The sequence below is a fragment of the Canis aureus genome, chromosome 22 (genome assembly GCF_053574225.1).
Source record: "Canis aureus isolate CA01 chromosome 22, VMU_Caureus_v.1.0, whole genome shotgun sequence".
In the NCBI taxonomy this organism is placed as follows: domain Eukaryota; kingdom Metazoa; phylum Chordata; class Mammalia; order Carnivora; family Canidae; genus Canis; species Canis aureus.
This window is the reverse complement of record NC_135632.1, coordinates 24,853,757-24,876,234: the sequence shown is the minus strand read 5'-3', so window position 1 is coordinate 24,876,234 and position 22,478 is coordinate 24,853,757. Positions and strand designations below refer to the sequence as shown.

General features: G+C 38.5%; 1 protein-coding gene across 3 annotated transcripts in view; it reads left to right on the top strand.

Moving 5' to 3' along the window:
* COL6A6 (collagen type VI alpha 6 chain) overlaps positions 1-22,478 on the top strand; it is a 140,637-nt gene that overhangs the window by 43,115 nt on the left and 75,044 nt on the right. For all 3 annotated transcript variants that reach the window (XM_077865236.1, XM_077865234.1, XM_077865237.1), the window contains exons 8-18: positions 1,731-2,300; positions 9,694-10,037; positions 10,121-10,199; positions 14,305-14,459; positions 16,862-16,954; positions 18,148-18,201; positions 19,973-20,044; positions 20,130-20,156; positions 20,471-20,515; positions 20,605-20,658; positions 21,721-21,783. In XM_077865236.1, the coding sequence (XP_077721362.1) occupies positions 1,731-2,300; positions 9,694-10,037; positions 10,121-10,199; positions 14,305-14,459; positions 16,862-16,954; positions 18,148-18,201; positions 19,973-20,044; positions 20,130-20,156; positions 20,471-20,515; positions 20,605-20,658; positions 21,721-21,783 (1,556 nt within the window). The remainder of the gene's footprint in view (positions 1-1,730; positions 2,301-9,693; positions 10,038-10,120; positions 10,200-14,304; positions 14,460-16,861; positions 16,955-18,147; positions 18,202-19,972; positions 20,045-20,129; positions 20,157-20,470; positions 20,516-20,604; positions 20,659-21,720; positions 21,784-22,478) is intronic.

Genomic DNA, 22,478 nt, shown 5'->3' with positions numbered 1-22,478 from the left:
GAGCAGGAGGCAAATGCTCAACCACTGAGCCACCTAGGTGTCCTGGTTTGTCATTTAAGTTTTTCTTAAATGAGAGGCCCAAGGGAGGGAGAAACCAAAGCAATAGCCCTTCAGAGCAAGTTCTCTAGAGAGGAGAAAAGGAGTGCTAATTGTCCTAGAACTTTCCCACTGTTATAGAATCTCAGGGTTGGAAGGATCTCAAGGACGTTTGTTTCATTTGGTCTCCTCCCCAAAGAGGAATACCTCCTACAATTTTCCTGCTTGTTACCTAAACTCTTGTAATTATGGGGAATTCATCATTTTTTAACAGGTTTTGTTTCTCTGAATACAAAGTTTACACATCCTTTTCACTCACTACTTCTTCCTTCTGCTTTTCACATAAATCAAATTCTGCCTCTTCCCAAGATCCAGCAGTCATCACCTAAAGTCTTCTGTCCTGTGTGTTTTAGTGTGTTTTACTAAAAATGCTAAGTATTATTAAGTGAATTGCTATTAATCTAACATCTTGGGTATAGTTCCTTTTAAAAATTTTATAACTTTTCTGGCTTTCCTGTGCCTTGCACCCTTAGAAGACAGCTACTACCCTTTTTCTTTCTCTCAGTGAAATTTGTCTGGGTTTTATTGAAAACTGGGACAGCTCTTAGCTCAGTTTGCCAGTGCCTAAAATTTGATCTATCCTTTCAAGGTCAGCTTCTGCAGTAGACTTGAATTTTTGTATTGAAAGCTCTCCCTTGGGTGTGGGGTGTGTGTGTGTGTGTGTGTGTGTTTTAAAGGGCTTTATTTCCTTTATATGAAACTGAGGAATTTATTTCCTTTATTTGAAACAAGAATTTAATGAGTTAACCAGTTCCTGAAGGATCTATTTACCATATTTCTCTTTATCTCTTCCTTGCTTATCTCAACTGCAGGAATCCCAGATACCTTTAATCTTAGGCTAACGAGAATTAATTAAGTCAAGTCAGTGGTGAGATCTCTGGGGGAATTCAAGGAAATGATAATGTTTACCAGAAGGCTAAAGAACACATAAGAGTATGTGCCAAGTATAACTCATTCATTGGCAGTGGTCTTTCATATTCTTTTTGTTTTGTATTTGTTGTATTAATAAAAAGGAAGCATCTCTAAACTATATTGCATTGCTCAAAAATATTTTTCTCAAGTAAAGATTTTTGCCTATATGTGCCAGAAAGGAGGCTGAAAAAGAGGGAAACAGCCAAGATATAGGCTGGAAAGCATGATTTCAAAACCTTAGTTCACCCTAATAATAACCAGAAAATCATTGATTGGCTTAACTAGCCAGGGAGGCCAAGTGAATAATACAGATCATGTCTTTTTTGTTTGAGTCCCTAAATGGATGTGTGCTATTTTATTTTTTCTTGCTCTGCTACTGTTATCTCTGGGCTTTCTGGAGGGATTACTGCTACATTGTAGGTAAGAACAAGTTTTCTGTGGCACTACCCCCATTTCCCTGGCATCTTAGGGGAAAAAAATGGTATAAGACCAAATGGAAATCCCAAGAAAGGCATAAAAAGGATGTGTGAGTTGCTTGTGCCTTTATGAACTGATTGTTTTTATTTCCTCTCAATTAATGTGACCATTGGTTGGCATATGATACGAAACCATCTTCAGAAATATCACTTCTATATAGCTCAAACACATAATCTGCACTTGCTGGGTGAAAGAAAAAATAACTTGATTTTTGTTGTTGTTACTCCCTTTCCTCTCTCTTGTAGATTGTGAAATTGAAAAAGTAGATCTTGTCTTCCTCATGGATGGTTCAAACAGCATTCATCCAGATGACTTCAAGAAGATGAAGGAATTCTTGGCATCTGTTGTTCAAGACTTTGATGTCAGTGTCAACAGAGTGCGTATAGGTGCTGCCCAGTTTAGCCATACCTATCGGCCAGAATTTCCACTAGGAACTTTCATAGGCAAAAAGGAGATCTCATTTCAGATTGAAAACATCCAGCAAATCTTTGGATACACACACATCGGTGCCGCACTCCGAGAGGTGGGGGATTACTTCCGGCCAGACATGGGCAGCCGGATAAACGCAGGTACCCCACAGGTATTGCTGGTCCTCACAGATGGCCAGTCTCAAGACGAGGTGGCTCAGGCTGCTGAAGAGCTGAGACACAAAGGTATTGACATTTATTCTGTGGGCATTGGGGATGTGGATGACCAGCAGCTCATTCAGATCACCGGGACTGCAGATAAAAAACTGACGGTTCATAACTTTGATGAACTGACAAAGGTCAAGAAAAGGATAGTTCGCAACATCTGTACCTCGGGGGGTGAGAGCAGTAAGTATTTAATGCGTCCTTCATATTTTTTTTCTTTCCCTATCTTTGCTGACTTTTTCTTCAAGCTCTATTTACATCCCCAGGGGTTGGTAGGAGAATTTAGATTTGTGCCTCTGGATTTCAGATTGAACTTTTCAGTCATCAAGTAATTTTTTGTGACTTGTGGATTGAAAAACAGGACAGCTGTGAGCCTTTGTCTCACACACACCACCCCCACCCCACTTCTGGGAATGCATGCCCCCTTTGCAAAAGAGAAAGGCCGTTGTTTACGACCTCATTGGTTTCAGAGGTTAGAGACCATGTCTCAAAGAAGTAAACTACTTGACAGGTTTTGGTTGCCCGGCCATAGGGCCTTCAAGCTGCCAAGTGCTGTGGTATAGAACAACCCTGAGGATTTCTAGCTTTTTTTTTTTTTATTCATGAGAGACATACAGAGAGAGGCAGAGACATAGGCAGAAGGAGAAGCAGTCTCCATGCAGGGAGCCCAATGCAGGACTCAATCCTAGGACCCGGGGATCACGACCTGAGCTAAAGGGCAGAGGCTCAACCCCTGAGTCATCCAGGCACCCCAGAGATTTCTATCTTTTATTAGGAAACTTTTTACTACAGCTGTTAGAAAATACCTCAAAGTTAATCTATTTTGACATTTTCTAACAGATGAAGGAAAGGTCTTTAAAGAGGGGTGTTTTTTTTTTTTTTTTTCTAATTTTTGTAGATGTGCCCAGTAGGTTGCCTGTGGTTTTGTGTAACTACCTGTGGTAAACATAAACTAGATTTTCACCAGGAAGAGGAAAGCTATCTGGTTTCTAGCAGGCAGCTCTGGAGAGAGCCTGGCTACAAATCCTTGTTCAATGGCCACTTTTTTCTTGGACAAGTTCCTTAGTTAACTTTTCTAAGTTTAATTTTCTCATCTATAAAATGTGAGCAATAGCAGCACCTAGTTCAAAGGATCATTGTCAAGATTAAATGAGAAAATGAATATTTAAACTTTATAATTTCATCCCAGGTGTCATGCTTCCTCAAAGTAAAGTCACTTCATTTTTGTCTACCACTGATCCATTAAATTTATTCATGGAGGCCAGCTCTTCCCTTGCCCCTACTCACTTTCAAGAAATAAGTGAACCTTTTCTTGGTGATTAGTATGTCCATCAAAGGGTAACCGTTAAAACTAAAAACTTCATTCAAGGTTATTCCACTTTCCTAGCCTCCCACAGGCAGTTCACCCAGCATGACAGGGGAGGCCACACATGGTTGGCATTTTACCCATTGTTACCCACCTATCACTTCTACCCCCTTCTCTTAGGCCCTGCCCTCTTGTTGCTAGCCATGATTTCTGGCCTCTTCAGAATGTGTTGGGGAAGGGAGAAGAGCTAAGGAAGTACAGAAAAGTTCTTCCTTGATGATGCTTGTCAAGAATCGGTTTTCTGTGACCGTAGTCCATATCTAAATCTGGGTCCATTCATGGGTCTTCCAAAGACTTCCCCTCCTGCTTTCCATCACCTCTATCCCCAGCGAAGTACATTTGTCAGAGAATTTCTCAACTATAGTTCCTTTGAGAAAGGTAAACCTGTCTCAATTCCAGATGTCCCTTATGCCTTCCTCAGCCTCTGAGCATCTGGTGATGCCTTCATTCTACTGCCATCTCTTTGGCCCTCCAGTTAGCCTTCTTGGAATGGAGATTAGAGGGGTCCATGATAGCTCCTTCTTACATGTGGGTGCATCAGCAACATGGAAACAATTACAATTATCAGTTGCCCCAGTAAATAAGTTATAGCCCTCAAAGTGGCCACCTCTTCTTTGCAGAGAGAGCAGTGTACATCCTGTGGCTCATTCTTTAGAATTTCTAGGCCTGTCTTATCTCTGAGCTCTTTTTTTAAGCTCCACTTACCTGACTTAGAAGGAAAGGAGGCAATTTCCACTTTATGTGTATGTATGTGTGCAGGTAGTAAGACCCCGTCCAACACATCAACAGTTCTCTCCCCCAAAATGCTCTTCTAAACTATAAGTTCAAACCCTTTGTAGAACCTAATGTATAAGCTAAAGGTTAAAAGTCCTGTCATTGATTAGGACTACTGTCTTCATAAATCCTGCTTCATGATATCCCCATACTTTGGAATGTCTGGTGACTGAAGCCAAACCTTCCACACTAATTTCCTGTTTCACATGAAATACCCATCTCCACTTATTAGGCAGAAAATTATCTTGGAATCATCTAATCTCTACTTGAGAGTGTGAAAGAAAACCATGTGGAAAATGAAAACCAGGAGTATGCACTCCCAAGTAGTAAGTTCTCTTTAAAGAAAATAGTCATGAATGTAAAAGTAAATAAATAAAAGTACTCTATATCAAGATAAACTTGAAGTCTTTACTGCAGCAAACAAGAATGTGAGGCCTTTGTAGCTGAGCTGTGGGCTGAGGATTGATGATGCTGGAATGAATGCTGATAAAGCTCTAAAGGCATGTGCAGATATCCTAGCAAATACCAGTTCTTTTTTTTTTTTTTCTTCCCGTGTATGTACTTTTTCATGTTAGCGAATTTTTTTTAATTTAAATTCAATTAACTAACATATAATGTATTGTTGGTTTCAGAGGTAGAGGTTGATTCTTCAGTCCTCCTATAGGAAAATATCAGTTCTTAAACTATAAACTCCCAAGTCCAGGAAATCCAATAATAGTTTGGTATGATTCAGAGCAAATCAGACTTGGAGCTTATACATCTAGCTTTGCTTCTTATTAAAATGGTATAAAAAATAAAATAGGTATAACTCTGGACAAGTGACTACCCTTTCTTCTCTCATTTGTGAAGTTAAATCATCTGTTTCCCTGATCGTATACTATGATTCAGTGTGTGTGAAAAGATGGTCAGCTGCATAGAGAAATGAGGGAAGTGACTAAGAATCAGTGTTTCTTGAGCATCTGTGAAGGGTCAAGCATGGTGCTCTAAGCATTTTAAATTCATTATTTGATTAATTTCTCTTAAAACCCTATATGATTTTCATTTTTATTCCAATTTATAATGAGGAAACTAGGTTTCAAAGGAATATTGGTAACATGGCTCAGATCCTACAGAAAGAAACAGATAACAAATTTTGAAACCTGGGTCTGTCTGACTCCAACCCATTTTTTTGTTATTTAATTAAACTGCTTATTTTCTCGATAGAGTTGTTGTCTAGGCTATCTGATGCTGATATCATAAAGGACTAGTGCCTAAGTGTTGTGCTTTACCAATTAATAGCTGAAGTTAAGGCATCATAATTTTGTATTTTGAAATTGTTCCCACAACCACTTGCTGCTAAGAGTAGCTATGGCTTCTAACATCAAGATCTAGTAGAAAAACTTGTAACCTGCATGATCAACACTAGCCACCCAGGCAGTGGTAAAATAAGATTGAGGTCGTTCAGCATATGAACTCCAGACAAGCCTGGATCTGCTATCCCAAGTGTGGGATCCACAATAATAACTGTGAGACCTTGGCAAGTTGTTCTAAGTCACAGTTTCCTCTTCTGCAAAATGAAGATTAGAAGAACTTCCACTTAACACTTTTGTAAGGACAAGTGAGATAATGAATGGGAAGTGCATGATCAGTATGTAGAGACTATTAGTAACTACCATGGAGTGTTGCAGAGGATTTCCTGTAATGATCTTATAAATACAGAAATACATGGAGTCATGGGGTTAGTTCACAGAAGAATAAGTTACCAAGAGCTCCCTGGTTTAGGAACATTAATATTTATGCCACAGTTCAGGGAGGGCTATATTCAAATTTAATATTTTCACATATAACAAATTCTCTTAAGCAACTAAACGTCCAAGTCTTTTTTTTTACCTTCATTCATGTTTATTTTCCTGATTTTTCTTTGAGCCTGGCTATTCTGACCATCTAGAGAAGATAGTGGGCAGTGTTCAGGACATGGTAATGCTGCCTTTTTAATGGAGCCATGATTAGGTAGCAAAAGAATCAGTAGTACCTCTTATCATTTGCATCATCATGGGTAGATGTATCAAAGAGGAGAGTTAAGTGAGAGGCTAGTCCAGGGGAGGATTTTATTCAGGATTTGATTCAAGGAATGTAAGGGAACAAAAAGGCAAAAATAGATGGTCGTTTCCAACTTTCCTTTATAAGGATCTCCTTATGTTTCTGTCTTAATTGGGTTCTCTAGAAAATGGAACTCAAAACAAAGCTTATATGCTAATGATTTAGGTGCTAATACTTTGGGAGTATAATCCCAGGGAAGAAAGAGTGAGTGTAAGGGAAGTGATACAGGAAAGGAGAAAAAATAAATACAAGATGACATGTTACTAGGCTTGCTACAGCTTCTTGAGAGAGCATAATTTGTGCATAAGTCATTCAGAATATCACCAAGGAAGCTGTGTGGAACCACCGCATAGATGTATCCATCTGCCAGTTTCCTCCCAACTACTGCCTCTCATTGATCAGAGTTTACCTTCCTAGAGAATTAGTTCTCCTACCCTACTGTGTTGTGTTAATCAGCACTTTGGGGAAAACTAGACAGGGGCTAGAAGTGGTAGAAGAGGTAGAAGCGGTAGAAGCAGCCAGAGTTCCTGTGAGTTCAGTTGGGTTGGACATGAGAAGCAGAGTCATCATGGCCCTCCTGCCCTGAGGATGATGGAGGCCATGACAAAGCTTCCCTGCACACTTTTGGGAGATCAGATGATGGTGGCAGCTGAGGCTATCCAATGGGTAAATGTCCAAGTCCAGAGCTGGGTGGGGAGGAGGCAGCAAATCTGGGATATACATAAACTGGGTCTCTTACACCACATATTTTCTAAATCATTGTTTTTTTTTCCATCTAGGATACCCCTTCTTTCAAAGGCCCTAAGCAAATTTCTCTTATCCCAACCAATAACTGCCAATAGCCCAACTTTCCTGTTAAAGTATTTAAGAATTGTTTTCTAATCTATTACATTCTACCTTCTTGACAGTATTTCTTAATACTAAGACTCTGCCATCATCAACTCTATGAACTTTATAAGTCAGTTAACTAAAATGCACTTTTAGATCTGGCAGGAAACTGTAAGACTACCTGTTTAGTCCAATTCACTCTGTCCTTATTTTTATTTTGGAAAATATAGCCTTGTTCTTCTAAACAAGAAAATCGATACCCAGAAAGGGTAAGAGACTTGCCAAAAGTTATCTAGCGGCAGCAGCATCTTGGCCAGTCCGTGACCAAAATTAAATGTTGGGCTTTCCCACTTAAAGACCTTCTCCATCCAGACTTCCACACTGTGGTTTGTGAGGATAAGTCATAAGCTCAAAACACCGGTTTTGCTTCTCCTTGTTATCACCCTCTACAGCCAGTCCTGTGGACTCCCTTCTTAATTTGTCCTGCATTTATCACCACTTTTTTATTACACCTCCTGCTATCCTAGGTTAATCCTTCATTATTTCTCTTTGGAAATCCAGTGTTAGCCTTCTCCCCAGCTCACATTCAATACCATCCCTATGTCTGGTTAGCTCTGAAAGCCTCCTGATTTGAGGGCAGCTGTCTCTGTAGAGTTAGTAAGACTCTTCCCTCCAAGAGAGCCTACTTGATTAATATGGCCTCATCTCTCTAATTGAATTTAGACACATAGTTGCCAACTCTGGACTTGTTCTTCAAATTTATTCATTTGATCACATTATTATGGAATCATTTGTCTATTTGAATCAGTTAAATAAACACAAAGAATTATTGACTAGAGTTTGTATTTTAGTAATCTAGACAAAAACTTGAGGGGATAGTCCCCAGGATCACTCAATGACATATTTGGCATTTCTGCCAATGTTCGTTTTTCACAAGAGACTGTTTTCCTCGAAGGCTGTGACCAAGTTTGGTTACTGAATGGTTTTCTGTTCAGAGGTTAAAACCATGTACATTCAAGAGTGACACTTTTAATCTCAAGATAGAAACGAAGGGATATTGATTCAAGAGGAATTTTAAAAAGGACATATTCTGATGCTTCCTTCTGACTAGTTTCTTTCTCATTTCCCTTTCCAAATATCAGAGGAGATATATATTTTTTTGAGATTTTTTTACCTACAGCAAAATAATAAAGAAAAACTAAATAAAACCCCTCTTTCAGATGTTTTGATAACATTGATTTACCTCAAATGTCATGGTGAAAATTGGTTACAGATTAGGATTTATTTTCCTTCACCCAACTTTTTTTCTCCCTCTCACTAAACATGAATCACGATAAAGTGGTGGTGGTGGGGGGGGGGGAGAAAAATGAATCAAGCTAATGCCCTTAATTTAAAATTTGAAAGTGACATTTTGATTTCAAAGACTTGCAGATGTACAATGACATTTATGTGTCAGACATATCCAGTGTATCTGGAGATAGTATAGGTGGGAATTTGCACAATAGATATCTGAAAAACTGCTTATCTGAACAAAGTAAACTAAAAATAAACATTCCGCCACCACCTCCCCCAACTTTTGTTTTTTTACACCAAGCAAGCTAATTAAATTTGCTGAAGTTGTATCCAACTGAATTTGCTGGGAAAGTTGAAGTTTTTAGCCAACCTAAAAGTTCTGGAAAGAAGAGTGCATATGAACTATCACTTAATCCTTCTCTGATTATCTCCCCTTTAGGAGACTCAGCTTAAATTATCAAGTCACCTGTAGTTTCTCCAATGTTTACATGCCCCCCCCCCCAAAAAAAAAATGTTTACATGTCCCTGGCCTTAATAAGGATAAAAGCAAAGCACTCTAAATGCGAAAACATTGTAGGTATTTCTTAAATCTCCATATGGCAATGGCTTCAGCTTCCTAAATGCTCTAAAGGCAATGCCATTTTAGACATAAACTAAGCAAGATCCCAAAGGATCTCTTGGAGTTTTTCTTTTTTCCTTTTTTTTTTTTTTTTTCTGAGTGGATATTAGAAAACAAGAAGAATCAGAGGTTGTTTTTAGAGAGATAGATCATCATAGTCATTCCTTTAGACAAGTCCGTTGTGATTTATTTTTTCTATATGACTATTTAAACATTTTTATATTTTCCTTATAGTTGTAATTTAGTATTTGTCACATGACCTCAATAGGTAGGTAGCGTGATATGAATTTGCTATTTCAGACTCTTAAGATTTCCACATATAACTTTAGATATTTAAATAATTTTGCATGGCTTTTTCAGGGGCCACAATAAAGTCTTTCAGAACTCCATTACAAAATCATCTAGATTTATACCAGTTAAAAACTATGCTTAAAATTTTATAAGTTATAAAAGTGATACTAAGCCTTTTCCTTTATTCAGTCATGTTCTTCCTTGTTTTCCAACTTTCTAACTGGGATAGAAATAAGAATTTCAAATATCTTGATTCAAATATGGCATCCAAGCCAAATAAAGGTCTTTATTGATTTAATAAGATATACTTTTCCCTTGAACCCTAGATTGTTTTGTCGATGTTGTGGTGGGATTTGACATGTCAACTCATGAGAATGGGCAAACTTTGCTCGAAGGTCAGTCTTGGATAGAAACCTACCTTCAAGACCTTTTACGTGCCATCAGCTCCCTCAATGGGGTAAGCTGTGAGGTGGGCACAGAGACTCAAGTTAGCGTGGCTTTTCAAGTGACGAATGCTGTGGAAAAATATTCCCCCAAGTTTGAGATCTATAGTGAAAACATACTGAACAGCTTGAAGGATGTAACTGTTAAAGGACCATCTCTACTCAATGCAAATCTCTTGAGTTCTCTGTGGGATGCATTTCAGAATAAATCAGCTGCTCGAGGAAAGGTAAGCTAGTTTTATTTTATCTGCTGGTTTATGGTTGTGATGATATCCTTTTTACTCATTTTTCTGTTTAAATACTTTCCTAGGTGGTTCTCTTATTTTCAGATGGATTGGATGATGACACTGAAAAGCTTGAACAAAAATCTGATGAACTTAGAAAAGAAGGTACTGAGCATGGGGAAGAGTGGGAAAAGAGTGTTTACTGACTTTATAACCTCAGAACTCCATTCTGGCTCATAAGTTTTCAAGCACTTAAATAACCCTGAATTTGTCAACCAATATGCACTTGGGAGAGCAAATGAGCTCTCAGAACATTCTGGCATCTACTTTTTTTCTTCATACACTATGTATGTGAAACAGCCCTGAATACAAGATCCTACCCTTTCTCTTATATCACTCTGTTTCTTCTTCCTAAGCTTTCCTGGAGAATGTTCCTGTCTCCCTTGGCCCACATTATCTAAGATTGCTACTTACTTAGTCACTACAGAAGTGAACAGTGTATTTCCCCTTGACTAAGGAATAGGAGAAATGGACTATTTTCTTCTGACACTGTTATAGTTTCCAGAATCACAGGCATTATTATTGGACAAGTCTACTCATGTTTTGGAGCTTTCTAATTAGTTATTCCTTCAGACCACAGATGGACCAACTATGGTGCTTAGGAGTTTTTAAAACACTGGCACTGAACTTTTCACTTTAGGAAGCAATGCCCGGTCTGACTTATTGTCAGTTCCTATAAAATATGAATCAGTGGAAGAAAAATGAATCCATATGCTCTGGTTTGACTAAGAATAGAAATACCTTCCTGTAAGTGGATGCTATTGGTGTCCCCACCAAGACCCCCTTTCTGAGCAAGTTCCCTCATCCTCCAGCTACTGTGTCTGTTGGCTGCTAGAAATTCACAGGTTCTCCTTTCTCTGAAGAGTTGCTGTCGTCTGGTGGAAGCTACATCACCTGAAAGGTTATTCCCTACCCCACCCCAAGGCAGCAGGTGGAGTACAAGGAGTTGGACCTTTACCTCAAAATGGCACCAGTTCTGTGGTATAATTTTTGTTCCAGAGTTCCCCATCAGATTAGGCTGAAGCTAGTCTGCCTGAAACCCTATCTTGCTCAGCTCCTTCCCCTGCCCTATCTTGCTTTCTTTACCCCTTCTTCTAAGAGTGCTTCCTCAGTAAATTCTATGCATCCAAATCCCTTCTCAGGCTCTGCTTCTAGGGAACCTGGCCTAAGACAGTTGCTTAGGCTACTCCCAGGTTAGTTACTAGAAGCTGCGTGGATCTGTCTTTTCTGTTTGGTTCTCTCACCTCAATCTTATTCAAAGTGCAAAGTTAGCAATATTTACAGCTGAAAAACAAAAATTTTTATTTTGCCTGCTCTCTTTATTCTTTCAAGTCTTGGTTTTTTCTTTCTTTTTTTTTTTTTTTTTTTTAATCTAGAGTGGAGATATTGAGACTGAGAACAAGACCCTAGAGTACTCAGTTTGGGTGGGTAGGGTTTTGTTTTGTTTTAATTTCAGCTTTTGTGTGTGTGGGGGGGGGGGGGGGAGGTATATCTTTTGCAGACAACATAAGAATTTTCTCCAGGAAGCTTCCCTTGAAACACTCAGTTTCTAAGACTAACCTTCTTTTTCCCAACTCCCAAGGAAAAACTAGTATATGAGTTTCAACTTCAGAAACTGGATTTTTTTTTTAAAGATTTTATTTATTTATTCATGAAAGACAGAGAGAGAGAGAGAGAGAGGCAGAGACACAGGCAGAGGGAGAAGCAGGCTCCATGCAGGGAGCCTGATGTGGGACTCGATCCCCAGACTCCAGGATCGCACTCTGGGCCAAAGGTGGCGCCAAACCGCTGAGCCACCCAGGCTGCCCAGAAGCTGGATTTTTAATATCCTCAAAAATTCAGAATCTTTGAATGGGAGAGATAAAGGGATGATGGCCATAATGTTTTTTGAAGTGTTAAATGGCTCTCTATATGAACAAGGCATTCCTTTAACTCTGGCTTACTATATTTAAACATACATAATTTTAGTTGCTGCTTGGCCCTATCATTCATTATCCTAGGAGAGCCTCTCTAATTTAAGGCCAGATATATCTATGTATAAACTATGCACTCATCATGAAACAAGAGGAGACCCAGAGAAAAAGATACTGAGTGGTAGATGTGGCTTGATAACTCACCCATATACTGGGACACCTGGGTGGCTCAGCGGTTTAGCGCCTGCCTTCAGCCCGGGGTGTGATCCTGGAGTCCCGAGATCCCGCGTCAGGTTCCTGGCATGGAGCCTGCTTCTCCCTCTGCCTATGTCTCTGTCTGTCTCTCTTTCTGTCTCTCATAAATAAATAAATAAAATCTTTTTTAAAAATTTAAAAAATAACTGATCCATATGGATTGGGGTTTGAGTTTTTTTTTTTAATCTAGTGCTGTAGATTCTTCTCAGTGATTCTTTTATTTCAATTTTTGAAATCTTTAGCTTATTTTTAGGAATTATATTTGAGATATTTTGACTTGTTGGATGAGTCTGAAAGGAACAGGATCGGAGTCCTGCATCCTGAGAAAAGCAGTTACAAATAATAGTTATACGCATATTTCCTGCAAATCAACAATCCCATGGTTCTCCTAACTCTTAAATTTTTACATTTCCTGGAACTTACAAGAAAAATCAGATGTAAGATTCCCCCCCCCCCCCCTTTTAAATAGATCCATTAGAGTGCCTTCTCTTGATCAGTAAACTCCTTTGTTGAACTCAGCATTCCTCATTATCTATCCCAGCCCACTCCACCATCCCTTTTCTCCTTGTCATTCCTGGAAGAGTGACTAAAGCCTTGTTTGTTTGAGACAAGCCAGAGATAACAGCATTAAAACCAGGGAAGTCCTGGTAAATCAGGTCGAGTTGGTCACTCTATTCTTTGATGTTCCTTTATTCCACTTCAGTCAACCACTCTGTTTTCCTCTCCTAGACCTTGAGCCTCCTCAGTGTGTCTCTGAAACTTTTTCATTCTTTTCTTCCTCTCACCCAAAATCATTCATTCAGAATCATGCATACACTTAGAAGTCATTCTTAACTCTTAGGTCTGTGAACGTTTCTTTATTCTAGTCCATTGGCTTCCAAGCCCCCCATCTAAGGATTTCTTCACTCATCCATAATGAAGTGAGAAAACTTATGCCAATGGAGTCAGGTTTTTATAAAGCTAAATTTATTCAATTTTAGGACTGCTCCTTACCCTGTTTATGTCCTTAGTATATCTTTGTTCTGGAAATATCCTTTGATTGTAGGCTTTATCAGGCTGTTCCTGTGAAAACCTAAAAATACCACATGAGCCAGTCATTTAACCTCTCCAAGCCTTAGTTCGCTTATCTATAAAATACAGCTATAATTCTATTCACCCATACAATTGTATTTGTATCTTACAAGTAAGTTAATGCATGGAAAGCACTTCACCAACTTCCAAGCACATAGTAACTATTAATAAATGAGAGCACAGTTGTTACTCTGGTTTTTGCACCATAATGATTGCTAGGGTTGTTACTGTTATCATTTCCTGTTTATATCAATCAGTACTTTATCATTTCATGTTCATATCAATTAATACTTTGTTAAGTAGTCAAAAGCCCTCTGTTAGTCCCTAAAAGTTTTCTTTGAAATATTCTGGTCTATAAAATTCCAAAGATTCTGAGCCACAGCTCTGAATGATTATATGTCATTTGTTTCCAGTTGCCTTACAAGAGGTCTCTTACTTAACTATAATTCCAACTGGAATACCAAATCCTTATGAGGTCCTTATAGCTGTGCTTTAATGTGCATATAAGTCCTGCAGTGATTTAATTAAAATACAGATTCTGATTCTATAGGTAATTCTATATTTCTGAGAAGTTCCCAAGTGATGCAAGTGCTGCTGTCCAAGGGCCCTCCTTTGAATAGCAAAAATTTAGAACATTTGCTTTCTCAATATATCAATTCCTCCGCATCTTGGTATACTCTGTGGACCCTTTTAAAATCACCATATCTCACTTCGAAATCCTCCAGGAACTGGGAGTTCTGTTGTAATAGCCCCTGCCTCCAATTTAATTCGCTTTGAAAAATGGAATTTCTTTTGTTCTCCGCGGATAGTCTAGCCACTTGTCCCTTTTACATTGCATGCTTGGGGGAAGTAGACAATAAAATGAGTGTTCCTCTTACAACTGTTTTCCTAGAATAACAATTTAGATACATTATGCAAAAAGATTAAACTAGCCAAACCCACCTCAGAGAATTGTAAACTGTGTTGGATAGGCCTGAATGCCCTCATAACTGTTGCCCTGGATGGAGCCACTGATTCAAGTGACCTGGCTGATCTTCTCTACATTGAATTCGGGAAAGGGTTTGAGTACAGGACGCAGCTCACTATTGGAATGAGAGACCTTGGGAGCCGACTGTCAAAGCTACTGGTAAGTTACTTAGACAAGTCTGGTGAGTTTAATTTTCTATTTGTTTTCTATATAGTTTTAATATTCATGCTTACAAATTTGAACTAATTTTGTTCACTTGGGAGTGAAATAAAAGGCTTTTCTGAATTAGCAAACAGCCTAAATAAGGGTGTTTTGAAAAAAAAAAAAAAAAGTGACATGGTAGAGATTTGTCAAAGCATGTTTAATTAGTTTGCTTGGCAAAAAAGGGAAGAAATTAATAGCCTGACAATCCTGTCCAAATTAAGTCAATGAGTGTAAGCCCCTGAGGGAATCTGGGGTTACAGGGTGAAACCACTGCCCCCTCCGCCAGCTGATTTTCACATCCCTTGTGGATCCTAAGTGTCCCAGCTCACCACAGTGAGTATAATCCTGGTGTTTAAGATGTGTATCTTCCCTGCAAATGGCTTGTAACAGAGAGCCAGTTGCAGTTGGAGTTCAACCAAAAAAAAAGAGCAACCTGACCCAATGTTGGAGGAAAAACGAGCGACACAATGATGGAGATAAAACGAGCGACACAATGATGGACCTCCCCTTATCTTGTATTGTGTGTGTGATCTAAAGTTTTGTAAATGTCTCCACTGAGATGTTTGCCTTGTGAACTCTTTTTAGAACCTAACATCTATATGGATGCATCCCAGTCCTATTTCTTTCAGAAATGTACAAGGATTCAAACTAGAGTGGTGAAGGATTAGCAGGTTATGTGGCATTACTTTCACCTTAATAACTGGCTAATAATCTGTAATTTGCTTATGATTTATAAGATCTAAAATCAGCACATTGAGACACTTTCCAATAACATGCTGGCTCCTGCTGTTTTTCACCTGTAGCATTTGCATGTATTTGCATTTCCATATTCTTGAATTATGCAAGTTTTGTTGAAATTTCTTTCTACATGGGAAGACTATGTTTCTTTTATAAAATGTCTGGGGTTTTTTTTCTATTTTTTTCTGTCTCTGAAATCTGTATTGGTAATTCATAGAGGAAGTTATTCTTCAAAACAAGCGTGTCAGTGTTTAGATATCACATCCATGCTATACTGTCAAATAAAACTTAATTTTAGAAATAGATCAATTTTAATGTTAATAGTAAAAGATCTAATGCTGTAGGGTTTTAGTGATCTAAAGAAAATTGGTATTATCTAATAGAAAATCACAGAATCCAGTTTGCTATTTGATTTCACACATTTGAAGTTTTATTGGTTTTTCTGACATCTTCAGGGGAAAATTTTTTTCTAATGGCTGAAAAGGAACATATAATAAACACAAAAGCACAATTGCTAAATGATTGTTATAACAAAAGATTTTCATTTTTCATCACACTAGAATTTTGATGGGAAACTTCTCAACAGAAAAATTGATTCTACCCCACTAAGGCCAAACATTGTGTTTACTGCAAACTGAATTTTCCTAAAAATAAATCTTGTGAGTTAATTGTAAAAATGCAGTGGAATATGTCTGTTTTTCAGAGGATGACTAGGTTCAGGATAAAATTCTGATTCTGACATTTATCAATATGTAATATGGTTTCTCGGCCAGGGTATAAAGGGAATCTTCTCCCCACTCCCCCATCCTTCCAAATGTTTTGGAAACACTGGCTGTGTAACTGGTGTTTTTGAAATCCTGTCACATGCAAACTTTTCTGGAAATGTTTACCATTGGACTTCATTCCAAACAGTATGACATCGGACATTGTCTAAATCCTCTAGCATACAAAGATTTCACAAAACAGGGAAAGGGAAAAACAGCATTCATCTTATTGAACAAAATATTGGGGGCAGAATTATAAGAGGTGATCAGCAACACCATGGTCAATGCCGGGATGGGGTGAGAACAGGAGATTACATTAATAAATTAGTATGCAATGAACTGGCCATGGCTACGCTAATAGCATTCAGAATAGAATACAGAAACATCTTTGAGGAAACAAGCCATAAAAGACTCTTAACAAGAGAGAACAAACAGGGTTGATGGAGGGAAGGTGGGTGGGAGATGGGCTAGATGGGTGATAGGATTAAGGAGGACACTGGTATGATGAGCCCTGGGTGTTGTATGTGAGTAATGAATCACTGAATTCTACTCCAGAAACCAATATTGCACTGTAGGGTAATTACCTAATTTTTTTTTTAATTACCTAAAATTTAAAGTAAAAAAATAAACCTCTTTGAGTTGATTCTCAAGTGTTCATACAGTGAAGAATGCAGACCACAGAAGGAAGGATAGCAGCTAAAGAATGTCACATGCACTCTCTCTGGAACACCGTCACTTTAATGGGGAACAGGTTTCTGAAACTGTGGTTGAAGTCTGAATGACAACGTTGATCTCCTCTGTGTGATTTGGGAAGCAGTGCCACCCAATGTAATGTATTTCTTATGCTCCCCCAAGGTTAATGTTGCTGAAAGGACATGCTGCTGTTTGTTCTGCAAATGCATTGGAGGGGATGGCACAATGGGAGATCCTGGACCACCGGGGAAAAAGGTGATTTTAGTTAAGATTTATGACTCACTTTATTTGAATGTAGTATATCTTTCAGATAGGAGTTTAGGTAGAAATAAAGGATGATTTTAATTTCTAGACAAAGCCTCTGAGGTAACCATTTATTCTCCATGACAATTAGGTAGTTCTGGCTTTTTGCTGGCATTCTAAATTGGAGTCCTCTAAAAAAAACTTTCTATACAAGTGTCAGGAGAAACAACTGCCGAGATCCTTGATTATCTAGTGTTCCAGCAGTGATGACAACAATGAAGAGAAATCAACTGTGATCTCTGTTGAATAATGAAAACCTCCTGAATATCAGTGTCATTTCAGTTTCCATTTTTAATGACTGCAGAGTCATTTAAATGAAGTAGAGAATATTTTGAGTAGTCTGTTGAGAAGTAAATTAGGTCAGCACAACCTATCCTCATGAAAGATGTGGCAATGTTTCAATCAGCTTTAGCCAGACCAAAAATGTCACAGATAGATGCACAAAAATGCCGATCATAAAACAGTAACAAACAATAGATTCATGTATTTTCTAACAAAAAAAAATATGTACTCTTATAAAAAAATATGATTTGGGGCTTTAGGAAATGTTAAAATATGTAAAAACATACTATGGATGTGTTTAATAATTTCAATGCTCTTGTTTACATGTGTGTTTGATTTGTGAATAATTTGTAGATAGCATTATAACTCCCAAACTAGCATGTTTGTGTCCTGAAGAAAATTTTCAGAGTATTTCCTGAATGCTTCAACTTTATGTAAGGGGAATGGTAGTTTTTTTTTTTTTTTAAAGCAGGGCTCAGAAAGAATGAAAAGAAATGTGTGTGGTCTATTTTTCTATGTGTAGCATAAACCCAAAAATTTTTTTAATGAAAAGAGGATAATTCTAGTCTGTCAAGGGCAAATATAGCTGCATTCACTTGAATATTTGAGAAAAAATATTCCAGCACTATATATAACCCCAGAGAGAGTTATGGACAGCATTATGATCCACACATGCACACACCCTTGAGTTATCTGGATACTTGTTTCAAAACTACATTTATTTTTATGTGTATAAATACAACCTAAGCTGTGGAGGGAGGATTTTTTTTTTCCCAAACTCCTATAATTCTATATAAAGTAAAACTATAGTTAAAGAATTCTGCTTGAGAATGCTAACACATTCTTCCTTTCCTTATTTTCAGGGATCCCCAGGTTTTAAAGGCAGTGAGGGCTATCTGGGAGAGGAAGGTGTTGCTGTAAGTCAAGGTTTTTTCACCTCTATTTATTCCTGAGAACATATCTACAATTGGAAATTGTGTCAATTCAGAAGGAAACAAGAAATATCAGTCTAAGAATTCATGTGCAAAATCTGAGGTCTTTTCTAATTCTCATCGGGCTTTGCTTCTGGTGGTCAATAATGGTTTATTAACCTACTGTCTCCTCTTTGGCTGTTCACCAATGCTGCACAATGAACTTAATGTGAAAGTTATTTTCTTCACCAGGGGACTCAAATCACTGCCATTTCCCCCTTCCTGATCCATTTTGCACAGGTAAACCAACTCCCCACATTGTTTATCAAGGACCTCCACTCTTTCTCACATCCATCCCTCCATCCATTTGTCCTATTCTTCCTTTCTTCCTTCCTTCCTTCCATCCATGCATTCATTTAACAATTATATTTCAAGCATCTTACTGTTTACCATATTATTTATTAAAGACCTCACTCATAAATGAACTTTTCCACTCACATATTCATCTAACAAATCTATATGAAGGCAGTCTACCATGTTTCAGGCACAGTGCTAGACCCTAGAAAAATAAATAAAGGAAAAAACGTGATTCCTATCTCAGGTGACTTCAGACTAGTGGAAAGGCAAACGAGACAACGATGTTTCTAGTTGCTATACACGAGGACTGTTCTAATGGTACAGTGAAGTCATTGTGACAAAGCATGGCCGACAGATACCTCAGCCTTGGTAGCAGTTGAGGCTTGGGAGAGGAAGGCTGCAAACAAGGGATAATGCTTGGCAGACATCCGAAGGACAAAAAGATACTTCTTCAGGCAGAGTTTATGGGGAATAACCTATTACTAGAGAGAGAATAATGTGTTCAAGGGTATGTAACTGAGTCTGAGTGTGTGTGTATGCGTGCATGTGCACGCGCATGTGTGTGTGTGCATGAGTATAAAATGGCATGTAGCCAACATTGTTGGAAACTAGGACACAGTGAGGATGTTATCTTGCAAGCAAGACCCAGATTATTGCGAATCTTGAATATCCGATAGAAGATTTGGTGTCTTCCAGTTGATGGATAGTCATTGAACGATGTTAAGCACAGGAGTAAAAATGATGGGGGCATGGATATAGAAAGCATACTCCGGCAGTGGATAGATGCTAATAAGGCAGGGGTTATAGGTAGAAGTCTTGCAATAGTAGGTGCAAGACAAAGGAGTCCTAATCTTACTTGGCGGCAGTATGAATGGATGTTAAGAAGGTTGAATGAATGTAATAGTGACCTAGGGAGAGAAAAGCAAAGGATGACCTCTTTGTTTCCGGATCACAAGACTGCAGAGACTAGTGGGGTTACCAAGGCAAGGATTGTAGGAATGATATTTGGTGAAAGAAAGAAATAAATAAAAAGGAAGATGGATCTTGAACTAGAAATCATGCCTAGATCTTGCCTAGATCATACCTAGAGCATCCTTCTCTAGTGCTCACCTATTCTTCACTATCTGTTCCTGAACTATCTCCTGAAATTTTGACAACGCATTTTAGCTGCCACTTGTTTGTGTCTGTTTTATTTAAATACCACCCCACCGAGGGCAGTATCCAGGTAGGACCCAAAGCAAAGGGCTGTCACCAGAGTAGTTCTGATTTATCTCCATTCTCAGGTTTAATAAGCATGAATTCTGGATTGTAAACCACAGGCAGTTACACATTTTGTTTCCAACACAAAACTTGTAAAGTTTCTAAGACAGAATCCAGAGTGCAGTAGAAAAATCTCATCTGGGTGTGTGCTCTTTCTCAGGGAGACAGAGGAGCCAGTGGACCAATGGGAGAGCAAGGTACTAAGGGATGCTATGGCGCCAAAGGTCCTAAGGTAAGGGTTTAATAAGGCATTGTCAAGTCTTCCCAATGTTAATTCTACTTTCTTACACTAACCACTACTGTGCTTTCTGTTTCAGGGAAACAGGGGACTAAATGGACAGGAGGTATGGTACCAAACATATCCATTTATCTGCCCATCTGTTATCCAGAAATACTCTTATTTTTTGAAACTACTGACCAGTAGATCATACAAATGAAGTTTCTCTTGATCTTCCTTTATTGCCAGCCATTCGATTGTGCTTATTCTTTTATTGCAGACAATGTGTATTATTTTTTCATAGTTTCTATTACTCAGTAATCTTTGTTATTACTCAGGACCAGGCTATATATGAAAGATAAAACTAGACATTTGTTTGGTGTCTGATTTCTTTCCACATGAATATAATACACTCTACTCTGATCACTTCTGTCTTTTCAGGGAGAAGTTGGAGAAAGCGGAATTGGCGGATTAAATGGAGAACCGGTAGAGACTTCTCTTTGTCCCAAAAAGGCCCTTCTGAGCTATTTCTCATTAAGAAAATGGAAATTTGAGTTTATTCTTCTGTTTTTTAGGGTGACAGTGGTCTTCCTGGAGAAAAAGGAGAAAAGGGTAATGAAGGATCCCAGGTAGGGATTCAATAAAGAGACAATATGAAAAATGTCCTGGCAATTAGAGGTGTAGATCAGCTACCCTAGGTGTATCAGTCAGCTAGTGTGACAAAATTGCTTTGTAACAATCAATCTTAAAACCTCAACTGCATGAAACAATAAACATTTATTTCTTTTGTGTCTGAGGTTTGCTGCCTAGATCCCTGGTCTAGGCTGAGTGTGGCTGACCTTGGCTCAGGTGTCTGCAAGTTGACTGGTGGCCTTATTCCATATGTCTTTTATCTTCCTCCTAGGAGCAGGAAGCACTATCTGGCTATGTTGGCTGTAACCTTTTCATGGCCATGGCAGATGCACAGGGGAGCAAGTAGAAACATGCTGGTCCCTTAAGGCCTAGACTTGGAACTCTCACAGTAACACTTCCATCTCTTTCTGTTGGCCAGATTAAGCCATGGTTAAATTCAGGGGTACGGATTCTTGTCCCACCACAGCTGGAAAGTACTACAGAGTTACACAGTAAAGAGCATAGATACAGGAGTAAAGAATTAGGGCCATTAATGAAAAGTAGCTACCACACTAAGAATGGCAGTGGGGGTGTTGACAAGAGTCTAGTGCGAGGCAGCACATTGAAAAAGTGTGTGCCACTCATTCCCATCTAGAACAGACACCAATAGCAGCCATACTTCCATGATCCACTTTGTCTTGTCTTTGGAGTGTAAACAGCTGAGTCAGAAACTCAACTTCTAGCTGATACAATCACCTTGGAGAAAATGGATAAGGTCTCTGAATCTCAGCTGCTTCATTAAAAGAAATATAAACAATACCGGGTTCATAAAGTAGCTGTAAAAAGTAAGATAACAAATGTGTCTGGAACACAGACTTCATCACTATAGTAAATAATTGAGATCAGTCCTAAATTATTTCTATGATGCCTGAAACTATTTTTTTGTTGTCTCTCTTTCCACCTTAAGAATAACTCTAGTAGAAAAAATCCAATTAATCAAATCAGGGAGAAGATAAGCTCTTTGTTTTTACTAATGTGAATTCTTGTTTTCTCCTTCTTTTGATTCACATTCTCTCTAGGGAAGCCCAGGAAAGCGAGGAGTTTCTGGTGACCGAGGCTCAAAGGGGCAGCGAGGAGACCCCGTAAGTGCCGGGGCCGCATGGGTTGTGAGTTAAACATGGCTTGGTTCCCATCAGCTTTGATAAGGAGAGAGCCCCACTTTCTGATACTACAATAGCAATCCTGAGTTTTAGATCATCAGAGGCAGAACTGTTGTAGAATTTTAAAAGCAGTCCCCTTGTGCTACATCCTCTACGTATATGGAATGAGCATGGACAGTGAGAGGATCTTGCCCATCATTGGTGCATGTGGGGTTTTTGTTTTTGTTTTTTAAATTATACTCAGAATTGTTATTGTGCTTCAGAAACATGAAGGAATTCCAGTCCCCTCCGTTCTCTTCCTCTGAGTACCACAAAATATGGACAGGATGGAAGAAACAAAGCCATCTCTTTTCTTCCATTTTCTAAGAATGAATCATGTATCACCCATGATACAAAGGTGTCTGCTCTCCTGGATATAATATGGCTGGAAAATGCATGACCCCACCAGTGTAGGGGATATGCCAATTCCAGTGAAACATAAGTACTATAGGACTTCCATCACTCCACCCACACAAAAATAAATTTCTGAAACCTCAGTGAATTAGGATTTAGGCTTATTGAACTCTTCTACTGAGATATAATTGACATAGAACTTAAGGTGTTATAAGGTATTGACTTGATACATTTATATATTGCCGTAGGATTATCACCATAGGATTAGCTAACTCCTGCATCAT